This window comes from Pseudopodoces humilis, chromosome 2 (assembly GCF_049639895.1).
Source record: "Pseudopodoces humilis isolate 2021_Gansu_Grassland_sample_001 chromosome 2, ASM4963989v1, whole genome shotgun sequence".
NCBI classification, from domain to species: Eukaryota; Metazoa; Chordata; class Aves; order Passeriformes; family Paridae; genus Pseudopodoces; species Pseudopodoces humilis.
The window spans coordinates 86204413-86217277 of record NC_142201.1 but is presented as its reverse complement, the minus strand read 5'-3'; the positions used below and the strand labels follow the sequence as shown (position 1 = coordinate 86217277).

The 12865-nt window shown below is 45.2% G+C and overlaps 1 protein-coding gene across 2 annotated transcripts; it reads right to left on the bottom strand.

Moving 5' to 3' along the window:
• Positions 1 to 885: 885 nt before the first annotated feature.
• Positions 886 to 12838, bottom strand: LOC106628602 (C-type lectin domain family 4 member E-like). Of its 2 annotated transcripts, none has more exons than XR_015771786.1 (7): positions 10913 to 11484; positions 9892 to 9987; positions 9348 to 9440; positions 8161 to 8312; positions 7810 to 7940; positions 4224 to 4426; positions 886 to 1955 (listed from the first exon to the last, which is right to left on the bottom strand). XR_015771786.1 is itself a non-coding variant. In XM_014259755.2 (7 exons), exons 2-7 carry the CDS (start codon positions 10950 to 10952, stop codon positions 7377 to 7379), a joined length of 672 nt encoding a protein of 223 aa, XP_014115230.2. In that variant the 5' UTR covers positions 10953 to 11140; positions 12617 to 12838; the 3' UTR covers positions 6537 to 7376. The 2 variants fall into 2 exon arrangements, 1 of the variants encoding a protein (XP_014115230.2); XM_014259755.2 differs by lacking the exons at positions 886 to 1955; positions 4224 to 4426 and adding exons at positions 6537 to 7536; positions 12617 to 12838 and having other exon boundaries at positions 10913 to 11140.
• Positions 12839 to 12865: the final 27 nt, after the last annotated feature.

Sequence of the window (12865 nt, the reverse complement as noted above, 5' to 3'; positions counted from 1 at the left end):
CATATTCTGCTGCTAAATTTGACACTGTAAGACCCAGTGAAGGGAGGCTGGCCACCAAATGATGTGTGTACTGTGTCATGTTGATCTTGTTGCTGTGGGAGTGAATTTATGCTAATTGCAGCAGAAAGCAGGGAAACACAGGTTTAGCTGGTTTAGGCAGGACAAAGGAGATTTTGAAACTTGAATTAAGGGACACAAGAGACACACAGCCAGCCTACTCTATGTAATAAGACCCTGGTGTTAGCATGCGTAGGATTGCTTCCACCAGTGGGGAAGTGAGGGCAGTGGTAGGGGAAGAGTTGGTTGTAAGCAGCATTTTGTTGTCTGTTATTTAAGAAATCCGCTGTTTAAAGACAATTCACTAGGCCAGTGGAACTGAAGTTTGTTATGGGTGATGAGGAGGCTCCTGAAGGCCAAGTCTCAGCATTATTTTCAGTTAATCTTTGTTCAAGTATTGCACTTTTCTCAATAGGATTGGCAGGTTCTTTCAGCTCTGCTTGACTGCAGCACTAGAGGTGTTTTATACCACTTGAATTGATAGATTCCTCAGCAGCCCAAGCCACCACTCAATAATTCACAGCTCTAGCAGCTTGACTCACCTGGTGTATATGCTGTCAGTCAAGTAGAACTGATTCAAGAGAGGCTGGCCCAAGTGTAAACACTGGCACAGGTTGCCCGGAGCCAGAGGTGGTTGATGCCCCATCCCTGGAAACATTCAAGATCAGTTTGGATTGGACTCTGAGCAACCTGATCTGATGATGCTCCTGATAAATGCAGGGGAGGTGGACTAGATGACACTGAAGGTCCCTTTCGACCCAAACCATTCCATGATTCCATGAAAAGTGGATGTTGTGTTTCCATACTGCATTTGCTCCTCCAGGCATGTCCATATGTCAGAAGGATTTTATTAACCAAGCATTACATCTGGCCTCATAGGACTCCGAATCCAACAATCAAGTCGTAATCTGTCAGTGTCTCTGCAACTGCTGTGTTGAGATTACATATCAGTTGCTTCTGGATTAGTTTACATGGCTCCTTCTCATAAGATACCAGCCCTTTGCACGGACACTGCAGATCCTGTGCACAGTCTCCTGTGACTGCTGATCCACGCAGCAGTCTCCACCAGAGGCCACCCTGGTGGAACCCAATATATAAAACTCTGCCTGCTTCTCTCAGACCTGCTAAAACAAGGGGAGTGTAGCACCATTTCAAACATGTGAATGGCTCTGTATCCCCCCTGCACTACTATGCAGCTATAAGGAACCAGTTCAGCCTGTTGAATTGTCGCTGAAGGAAAAAGAACCAAAGATACAAAATCCTATGAAAAGCTACTGGAATATGACTTTTAAAGCTATTTATGGTTGTCAGCAATACTGAGGAGCCCATGGAAGATTAGGATAAGGAGTACAGTAAGTTTGTTTGTTTTTTCTGAAAAAAAAAGAGGCTTTTTACAAATATCATGAAAACAGCAAAATTGGTACCAAAGCAATACAGTGAAGAAGTAATGGTGGACATCAGCAGCAAATTCTACCCAAAGCTGAAGTGAGGTTTGGAATATTATTCAATAGTAAAGAGCTACTTTACTAAAACAAACTGACAAGAATCTGCCTTCCAGAAAAAACAACAAAATAAAATAAATCCCAGTTCACAATTTGCTTTGTGGTACCACAGACACTGTCAGGGCACAGTGTAGGCGAGTCAGTGTCCAGGAGCCAGCTGCAGTAACACGGCCAGCAGGACAGCTGGGGACCAGCCACAACACCTGAGTGAGGCAAGCAGGGCACACCTGGCACAGCATCCAGGGTCCAGATTGCTAGACGGGTCTTCAGAGATGAGGGAACGTCTGAGGTGAAGCCTGGAAATCAGTCCTCAGCTCAGTATTGGGTCCAGTGATGGTGACCAAGGTCAGACATACTCCAGTGGCTGCCAGGCAGGCCCATTGTGATGAGGCACATCTGAAATCAAGTGAGGAAGTCAGACTATGGATCTGCAGGCAAATTAAGCTTGCGATACATTTACAAATGTATTATTTTAATCCAGGGAAGCTTCTTTCCTCACTTCCACCATTCAATTCCTACCCCAGATCATCTCTCTCTGTTGACTCTTAGTCTCCAGTACTGTATACATGTGCCAGCTCACAGGATTCTACAAATCAACATGAACCAGTCCTGATCTGTCCCAAGCAGCACACTTCATCAGGAGAACCAGAACTTCAGGGAAAAGTCTTGGAAGCAGTCCTCAGAAAACGTGCTTGTTTCGAGTCATTTGTGGTCTCAGCACAGTGCAAGGCTCATTGGTCTGTGGAATGTGCTGGTTTCAGATGTAATAGTGAACCACAGCCTTTGGGCAGTACCAAAGATGACTTCTGATCACTGAAAATTGTTCTTTCTCTTTCTTTTTCTTTTTCCCCCTAATACTATATTTAAGCCATTTGTTCAGTGTTGTGGTGCAATACTTCATTCAGTAGCAACCAGGGTTAATAGACAGTACAAACATCAACTGTGAAGTGTCTCTAGGCAGGGACTCTGCATTTTGTGCTGCAAGAAGAGTCTTATGTATTGTAAGTATGAAGAGATATTTTAAATATGCATACTTATAAAGCGTGGAGAGGTGGGTTGATATTTATCAGTCTTGTTTTGAACCCTTGTAACAATTGGGAAAAAAAAAAGTAGGGATCAAGCCTGTTGCCACAGCCCTGCCCTTCAGGATGAAGAGCACTTATATAAGTACTTGATTTTTTGTTTTGTGTGAATATTTGAAAGATGAGTTTGTTGAATAATCTGATGGTGTTAAAGGGCTGCTTTGGTTCTTCAGTAGGCATTTAGAATTTTTGTGGTAGGTACACAAAAAAAATGCCCTGTGAGAAGATCAGTAACTGAATTTAATACAATATCTTGTTAAGAATGCAGGTAGAATAATTCTAAAGTTACATATATGTATTTTGTGCTTTGTCACCTGTGATTCGTAGTTTCAAGAGGCCTGTGCATAGGAAACCTTCACCGAGATACTTTCTGAACACCAAAATATGACTGAGGTCCCAGATGATGATGCCTCAAAAATGAATCTGCAGAAAGAAACCTTTTCACATCTGGTCAGGAGGAATTTGATTCCTTTCTTTAAGGTCTGGGGATATCCAGTCTGGGTGAAACTTTCCCAGCAGCTGACTATTTCTTTCCCCATCTGGTCAGATGATCCCATGAAACAGTGTATCTCCTAAGCAGGTTTTGACTCATGGAAATGTGATTGTCTGTCATAAAGTCAGTGCTCTGCAGTACTTCTAAAAAGTACTTTTGAATGGTGTAGTGTTCTAATGAATCTGAGAATCGCCTCGGTGTGTACATGTGATAGAAGAGTTTGTTCGTTCTTGGCTTCCTCCCAAATCTGCCTTTTTCTGTGTGGGTCCCACTACTTTCTTTCCCAACAGGAGTAGTTTTAACCACAGAAGGGGAAACACTGGCTCTCTACCAATGAAGCCAAGCAACCCCTTCCCATTTTTTACTTTCTCTGTTTCCTTTTCTACAGAATGTTCTCTGTTCCAGACTTACTCTGATTTCAGGTATGCAAAGTTTGTTAATTATAATCATTAGGACAAGAGTTGGAATGGGGGAAAATGTCACTTAAAAAACAGAGACACGTTGGGATATAATAAACCTGGAAATAAATGGAAGAACTGAGGTGAAATTACAGCTATGAGAAATGAGGATGATCATTTAAAGGAAAACCTTGATGGAGAGCACAGGAAAGGCCTTGATGTGTGTTTAATTGTTCTGAAAGAGGCTGCCTTCATGCTCTGCTTTCAGAGTTGGCAACTGTGTAGTGAGAAACAGCTGCTTTAGCTCATGTCAGAAGCAAAAGAGTGTTCAGGCAGTGAACTTACCTCCTTGATCCTTAGCTAGAGTAAATTTGCAGACATTTTGTGCATGTAAAATTGTGGCAACTCACTCTGCATGAGGATCTAAGACAGCAGGTGCCTCACCTAGCAGGATTGAATGTCATGGCAGGAACACAGCACTGGAATGTGTTTACAGTGGTCTGTTCTGATCTCCAGTCTAAACAACCAGATCCACGTCCTGTTCTTAAATGCTACACTGAATTTCCCCTATGTTAAAACACGGACTATAGCACAACCCAATTTTTATGGTGCATTTTGAGATCCTGAGCAAAGCAATTCCTTGTCTTATGGCTGTGTTTTCTTCTTCTAGTGAACGTTGCAGAATTCTTACCTTGCTGTAAGGCCATTGATGCACCACAAGGGACTGCAGTGACAGTCAGAGGCTCTCTGCATCTCCTCCTGATCACATGAATGTAGATCACAGTGACACTGAGAGAGTGCAGGTGACTTGCTGTGATCAGGAGATGGTGCTGAAGTGCTGGACCTCATGATGAGCTGAGGCATTTCCAAGAAACCAGCAGATTGTCCAAAAGCCTGTCAAGATAAATGATTTTTAATTAAGCAGCGGGACAGGAAAAAAGCTTGCTCAAGTATGCAAACTGATTCCATATAAAATAAAAAAGCGTTTTTATTTCCTTGTAACCAGGTAGAGACATAAAGGCTAAAATCATAGGATTTGTCTTAGACAACATGAGATAAACAATGGATAACCAGCATGAACTGGAGAACTGAAGTAGGGGTTGTGTATCACTTGGATAACAAGAACCTTGCAAGGCCAACAGCACCTGAGTCGGTACTGGTACCTTACACAAGACTACTTAGGAAATAATTTCAGAAACACTGAATTTTAAAAGAACAGATGTGTGTCCAGTGCCAGAACTTCTATAAATACCATTTCTCTCTTTTATTTCTCCCAAACAGCATTGTATGCTCTTCATCTGTGGTCTAGCAAGAAAACATAAAAGGAAACAAAATTTAAAAGGGGAGAAAAAAAAGGAGTAAAGGGGAAAGCAGTATGAGAGACAGCAGGAGTGCAAAGAAAATAAAGAAGTGGAGAAATAAATGTTGTAAGGGAACATGTAAGAATCTGAGGTGGGATAATACAGAAAATGAGAAGGAGTAGAGGTATAATTCTCTGCTTTGTCTAAAAAAAGAACAGACACCCTTGAAGGAAAATTTAAATCCTTATAAAAGAATGTCTGCCATGAAAAACACATACTCTTCACTTGACTTCATCACTTGGCTTGGCAAGGATCATCATTTACTAGAAAAAGTCAGGCGTATTCTGTAAAGGAAGACTCAGCTGTCAGAGCTAAACATAAAGAGAGCAGCATGCTCAGTGTACAGATGTAATTAATAAGCCTGACCAGAAAAATCAACACTGGATGTCCTTCCAACATGGCTCTAATGATTTTCCAGCTGAAGACAGCATCTCAAAGACTGCACATCATGTGCTTTCTGGAAGAAAATCAGAAGCTAGCTCGGGTTTGAATCATGAGAGAATTTTGCTGCAGCAGTCAGAGTACCTTCACTCTATGGTGTGTGTATTCTCAGATATGAATGTCACTGTCCTTTCCTCAGACCCAAGTTCCTTTCCAAAGCAAAAGTTAATGTGCCAAGGAGTGGTGAACATCCAGATCTCATTCTGAGAGGCAGCTGGGATGTGGCCAAGATGTCCACCTTAAGGACTGCAGGTGTCATCATGAGGAATGCTATTCTGATAAACTTGTCCTTCCCACCCAACCCCTGGGTTCACTGTGCAGGAACGTCCTTCTGAAACTTTCTGAAAGTGCTGTACCTAATTGTCTGTCTTCACCTCTGCCTCTTGCTGTGGCATCTGCTGCCTCCTGCATCAAGACAGACTTGAGAGGTAAAGACTGATTCTCATCACTTGGAGATAGGCACCTCCACCAGCCAAATCCATCCAGGGGATCAGGAAGCTCCCTTCAGCAATTCTGTAGGCAAACCCAGCATCATCTCCCAAGATCCCTCTTTTATCACGACATCTCAAGAAAGACTTTATTTTCCAAATTTGGGGCAGGGAGACTGTTTCTAGCAAGTTACTTATATTTTCTTGCAAACCAGTCTCCTGGTGTGAGTTTTGCTCTGCTCCATCAACCTTCCAGGAGCCAGGAAAATGCAGCATCCCTAAAACTGCTTGTAAAACGTGGGTCACTCTCTTCATGTCTTATCTGCCTCTTTTTCTTCCTCAAAAACCTGTAGCTGTAAGTTCCAGAACTGGGGGAAATCAAAAAGAGAAGTCCATTGCAATGTTTAGGTTTGCAGTCACATTGGACAAAAAACCAGTTTTCTCCATTTTGAAAGTATCTAGCAACTTCAGAAACTAGGAGGCAGACACTTTGCAACAGCCAAGCTTTTGGTCCAGAGGCTAAACCAGAAACCTGGAAAATACACTTCTTCAGGCAGAAATTACAAAAATTTGTACTTGGATTTCTGATGGAAAGAAATCACTCAGAACTGATTTTTCAGGCTGTATTTTTAGTCCCAAACTGAAAACTCACAGCTCCTCAAAGAATATGGATATCATTGATGAAAGGGAGGAACATACAGAGTGGAGTTTGGGAAATTTTAGGGAAGCATGACATTGCTCAAGACTTTTGTGTATCTGATTTGCAGTGATGCCTCTGATAGGGGTCTTCCACCCTTCTCTCACATTAGAAATTTCTCCTTGGAGACTCTGGCCTTTATCCTTGTTACATTTAATTGCTTTCTCTCCCCTTCATTGTCATTTCTCATCCTGCCACATCTCAGCAGGATCTCCAAAATCCATCTTTTTTTCTGCTACATCCTGGGCAAACTATGGCTGGCACTGAATACTGCACAGCCTGCTCTGTTTCTGGCTTCACCAATGATTCTCCAAAGTGTTCAGGATCTTCCTCACATGCTCTACAGATGAGCATTACATTGTTCCTGCTCCCAGCCAGTCCAGCACACTCAGCAGTATTCTCATCTACAGGTGCTGAACACACTGAAAAGTTAAAACCTCTGTGCTGGGAGGCTGAATTGTGGGAATCTGGGGCATGTCATTCAGGAGGTATCCTCATGCAAAGAGCAGAATTAAGATTTATTATTTTTTTTTCTACAAACTAATCAACACACAATATACTGAAGGAGAAGGAACACTACAGCCATGAATAATTTTTCCCTTCAGAGGAGGGACAAGGATACTCCACTGAATGCTCTTCTTTCAAATTCTGCTCCAGTGATTTGAAGGACAGGTATCCTTTCATGAAACAGTGATGGCCTTTTCCACATCACTGAGATATTGGCTGGACCAGGAGTCAAGGGAAGTGATTTAAAATTAGGACCCTTGTTTCTGAAGGAGGAGAGTGGAAAGGTTCACAGTAGGTCTTTGGCATCAGCCTGAGCTATTTCTTCCAGGACTGATCTCCAGCTTGTAAAGCGATGCGGGGGCACAGGCTGGGAACTGAGGTACTTTGAAGCTCGGATTTTATGTCCTTCCTCAGAGAAGTTTGACTGCCTGTTCACAAATTCGATAACAACTTGCAATGCAAAGGACATTATTCCAGTTACTGTAAGTGTTGGGGTCTGTGTTTCCCTTTACATGAATTGCAGCACATTTTTCTGCAAAGAGCAAATTGGGCTCCCCAGGTTTCCAGAACCTGTAAAAGAAAGTTCCTTTATTGGAAATGCACTAGCATGGAGGACAGTGGATGTGGAGTCACCTCAAACAGTTGTGGAAGAGAAAAGGAAAGTCACTGTGACAGAAATCAGGAGCCATAGTTTTGACTAGAAAATTATTTAAGTTTTCTGAATTGCAGAGCAGCTGAAGACAGAAATCCCCCTCTGACAAATACGTGCCTTACACAATGTACTGGTCACTTGGACTGAAGGCATGAATTACAGGGCTCTTCAAACTCTACCAGGATACTCACGTGGCTATATTTTCATATGGAGTCTGATCCACCCACTGCCACTGCCCATTTTTGTAAGCAGATAAGCCTATGTAGTACTTTGTTTCATAGATGCTAGTAACTTTTTCTTTTGCCAAGTTGAAGAGGAACTCCTGGAAAAAAGCACAATGTCCATGAGGAGGAGGACTAAGCACAGGGAGGCATCAGGAGTCCCTGTGGGGTGGGGCTGGTGGCAGAGGGGGGCTGGTGCTGCAGAGGTGCAGACAGGACATTCCCCATTACCTGCAGGACAAGGAGGGGCTCTGAGTCCCCTCCAGGGCCCAGCACTGTGTCTCTGCCTGCTGGATCCCAGTCTCAGCCCTGTGCAAGTACCTGCTCTTCTTTGCTGTTGATCACCACCAGCTGGGAGCCCATCCCAGTGCAGTTCTGCTCACTCTCAGCCCAGTTCATTGTGTCAGAGGACAGGAAATAGCAGCTTCTTTGAAACCTTCTCCAGCCCTTTGGGCAGCACATCCAGCCATCCACTGTGGGGGAAAAAATCTTGCTTTTGAACAAGATGTGTTGTCCTTCATGAGTGTGAGTTCAGTGTAGGGTCTCAGGTGTTAGGAGCAGGGTTTGAACCCTTTAGTTTGGACAGAGGTAAATGCTCTCTTTTGCTCTCCACAAGTAAAGCTGTCAGCAGCCTGGCAGGCCCCTGTCATAAGGCCTCTGCCTGAAGGGCCTCCTTCCCTTTCTCTGTCTGTCTGCCATGTCTGTGAAACCTCTCTTTGGAAAGAGACATGGTTTCTGCCTTACCCTTCTTGAGGAAGCAAGATGGGAAGTAGTTGGCTTGTGCTTTTCTAGAACCCTTCCATCAGAGAAGTGTTGTCCAAGCTCTCAGCTCATGCAGACTGAGAGACTTAACAGCAAACTGCGCTGACAGCCTTGCTGCCACCACAGGCAGTTCCTTACACAGACAACTTATCCAAGAGATCTGCCTTATGCCCAGATTCAAATGATGGATTAAGAAGCCACATATATATTCTCACAAAACATGAGGCTGCACGAAGAGGGATCTTTGAGTTTTGGAACTTGCACTACCAGCATTCCAGCACTCCACATTACCATCACTTCATGTGTGACTGCAGCTCAGCTCCCTAGCTATTCTGAACTAAACATCATCCTCCTTCCTCTGTCCCTCACAGTGACCATCATTCTTGTGTGAACAGGCAGTGAGGCAGCACAGGGAGTGGAGCTGGATTGAACCAGCCAGTATAAAAGCACTTTTATCTAGATGAGTAGACCAGACTTGCATTAGAAGGGTTGTGTGAGAGAAGAGTAGAAAGGTATGCAGGTATGGAATGACTCACTCTATTTCACTGGCCTGGAGCATGTTTTCATAGCATCCTAAGTAAAAATGTACAATACAGTGTCTTCTTCCCTCAATTCCCCAGATTCCTTACTAAAAAAATCCTCGTGTGACTGACAACAATATTCCCAACCTCAAAGGATGAGGCGAAACCAGACTAAATTTTGTTCAAGTTATTTGTGTTGCTTATGAAGATCTCAGCATTACTCACTTTTTTCTGAAGAACTGCTGGGGGCACAGAACCACTCTGTAGAGTTCTGGAGGAGAGTCTTGTACTGGCTAGAGCTTCCATCAAGTAGAGCCACTGAGAAGAGAGGAGAGCAAAGGAAAGTGCAATTGACACCCTTTTTACCTCATGCACGAGGAATCTGTGCTATGCTTCACCTTCTCTTTTGATGCCCCAACAGAGACTCTGTTACGTTAACAAGCTATGATATCTGGGTTGAACAAAGAGGTGAGAAGAGCAGGGCACTTCTCCCACTGTCAGTCATTCCTTCCCTCGAAAGAGCTTCTCTCACTTCTGATGGCTGAGAGATTCACTTTCCCAGCTGAAAAAAACCAATTAGAAATCCACTGAAGCTGAAGCAAGGAAAGGGACAGAAAAGTCATGAGACAAGTTAGAAGAGTGGAGAGGCCTGTTTTGATGAATGGCATTTGCCTGCTGGCAGAGGGACTAGCATAGGGGTTTTCCACCTGACCAAAGGCTGTCACCCAAGCCCTTCATCCCATGGGAATTAAGACACCCTGGAACCCACCAAGGCAGATGGTCACAAAGGCAGCTTTGATTGCAAGGGCAAAGATAAGGAAGACCCAGATGTTCAGCCAGGAGCAGCTTCTCTCTTCTGCTGGGGCTGAAAAACACAAAGCAAGAGTGAGCATGTCCGAGCCCAGACTTGGGGGCAGCATAACCCAGGTGGCTCCATACCCCAACAGCCTACTGGTCCCTCGTTCCAAGGACTGGGGAAGCCCCACAGGTGCTGGAAGCAGGTCCTGCTGCCTGTCACTAGCAGTGGCTCAGAGCCACAGAGTACGGTAACACAGGGACTGCCCTGAGGCTGTTTTCTTATTTCCCTGTTTCTTACAAGACATGTCTGTATTCTTCCCAGTCCTCACTCCCTTTTTGTCCTGTCAGACCTCCTTTCTCCTCAACACATCTTCCTTGTTGCCTTCCATTTTACCCCTGTGTGTCCCTGAATGCTCTTTCTAGACGTCCCTCCTCTTCCTCTCTCTTTAGAGCTTCTTTCTCTCACTAGCTGTATTTTGCCTGCATACCGTGAGCCCCTTTCTGCAATGGCATGGTCCCCCAAAGGAGTGACTGCCCAGCTCAGGGTGTGCACAGCCAGACACTCAGAAGGGATTGCTTCCACAGGGGGAAAAGGCACTTGGGAGCTCTTGGGAGAGCTCTGGCTGGGTTGTCCTTCAAGACACCAGAGATGGGAGCTGGGACTTGTGCTCGGCGTCACACGGAGAGCTTTACCGGGGGAATTACAGAAGGATGGCACCCCTCAGCCCCACTGTGTACAGACAAACCACTGAAGGGAAGAGCAGGGCACAGTATGCCTGCACTTCCATTTCCCCTGGCTCTAGGAAAAAGCTCGTTCTGCCAGCCTGGGCACTGCCCACTTCCCTCATCTGTTGCTTTCCTCTTGTCCTAAGCCCCATCCTCTGGCAGGAGGCCGGTGACCACACCATGGCCAAGATCCATCCCAGCCCTGTCTTTCCCCCATCTCCTTTGGCAGGAGGACAGAAAGGAAGGAAGGTTTGGGGGTTGCTTACCTGCAGTTCCAGGACTGACTCTGCTTTGGTGATCCATCATCTCTACAAGAGGATCACTCTTCTCCAAGGGTCCCCGTTACCAGTGTGGTCACAAACAGCCTTCCTCCTGCACAGGCCACCTCCCACACTGGTGAGGGCCTGTCACAGGCTCTGATGTGATGTGCTGAAAACCCCATATCCTGGGTGTACACCACAGCACATGGAGACTGGGGAATTTTCATCATTTCCCTGCCAGGATATTTCACAAGATGTTCATTGCAACACAAACTCATTGAGGCAAAGGAAAACAAATGAAGGGGAGCATCAGTGCAGCTCACACAGTCTCCCTTTGCACAGCCTCAGGCAGTTTCACAGGTCATACATGGCCTTCCATCTCTGGTGCGTGCAGAGACGGTGTGTGTGCATGTGAAAATACATACCCGGGCAGGTATATTTGGCATTTCTTAGGAAAGGGCTAAACCCACTGAGGACAGCCTGGAAAGGAGGACCAAAAATCACCAGGAAAAAAGCCAAAAACCAGGAAAGTATATATATGACTCAGTCTGGGCCCTGCCCATGCCCTGTGCAGTGCCCATGTGCATCCTGAGCCCAGAAATCCAGAGCACAACAGAGAACTTGCCAACACTGTTTTGAATTGTATTTGAAGGGAGGCTGTGGCTTTGAGCAAAGGAGTTCCATATGACCTGGCATTTTGGGGCAGAAGGATCACTAGGCAGTGCCAAAGTCCTTGTATGTGACAGATTATGAAGTCTCTCTTGGTTGTGGCTGCAAAAGCTGCAGACATATGTGGAACAGACTAAATGGGAACACAGCCTTGTTCCATTAGCTGGTTCCTCCCTTTGGAGTGGAATGCATGGGTGCAGTGTCACAGGAGTGGAAGAGCTCATGGCAATAGCACAGCCATTTCAGCTTAAGCATCAGAAGATCAGGGCACAGAACTGTTCCAGGTGAGGACAAGCCTGAGCTCCCTGTAGAAGACATCCTCTGATTCTGTTATTTTGTGCACAACAGGCTGCAGGGCTGGGTCAGAGCCTACGTTTCTAAGCATCTATATGGAACTAATGTTCACAAGATCTCACAGACATAAACATCCAAAAGACTTGTGCAACCTCCAGTCTCCCACCAGCCCGCCAGGAAGTTCAGCTGCAAGAACACATCCCCTTTGTGGAACACTGGTTCCCCGGTCCCACCCACTTCCTGCTGGAGATGCAGGGTTTGTGTGTATCCACACCTCTTCCAGCAGCAGTGAACCACAGGTGAAAGCACAGAGTCACATTGTCACACTGCAGAACTGTGGGCCTGTGCCTGCTGCACCCCTTGAGTGAGGTCACCCATGGCACTCAGCTGCCAGGGCACTTCTTACAGACAGAGGTGGCCAAGTTGCAGAGCACCCTGAGCCCAATGGCCACTTTCCTCCCACTTCTCTCTCCTCTCTCTCTTAAACAGTTTTTGCTTCTAAACTTTTTCTGTGCCTCAGAAGCTTTCCCCTAATGTCCTGCTTACTGTTAAGCTGGAACTCATGTTCTTCTTTAACAGCAGTGGTTTAGGGAAAAATGAAACTCAAACAGTTGCAGGTATTGAATCACCCAGCTGTTTGCATTCACACTCCTATTTTATCACTTTCTTCTGCCCAGGCCACTGGAAGAGTGGTGAAGCATCTCAGCCTGAAATAGGCTCTGAAGAGCACAGTGGTCATGTTCCTACCTCAGGACACTGAAGTGGCATCAGTGAAGGAATTAATTCTGCATGAGATATACATCTGCACTGTGAAGCTGAAGAGGACCAGGACACCAGGAATAGGAAGGGAGGATATTTGCAGCACTCCACTTCAACAGTTCCTTGATTGCTGTCATCAGCAGAGACTTGTGGTGGTTTCTAACAGCTGCCTGTGACACTTCCTCACATCTGCTGGTGTTATTGACTGTATCCTGTGGAATTAAGTCAAATGTAGTT

Bases quoted from the DNA above. Each gene is read 5' to 3' on its own strand.
- LOC106628602 (XM_014259755.2), bottom strand. From the start codon at position 10,952: ATGATGGATCACCAAAGCAGAGTCAGTCCTGGAACTGCAG. The intron at 9,988-10,912 runs GTAAGCAACCCC...TGTGTTTTTCAG, and splicing joins AGTCAGTCCTGGAACTGCAG to CCCCAGCAGAAGAGAGAAGC. The intron at 8,313-9,347 runs GTGAGTAATGCT...TTTCCCCCACAG, and splicing joins CAGCAGTTCTTCAGAAAAAA to TGGATGGCTGGATGTGCTGC.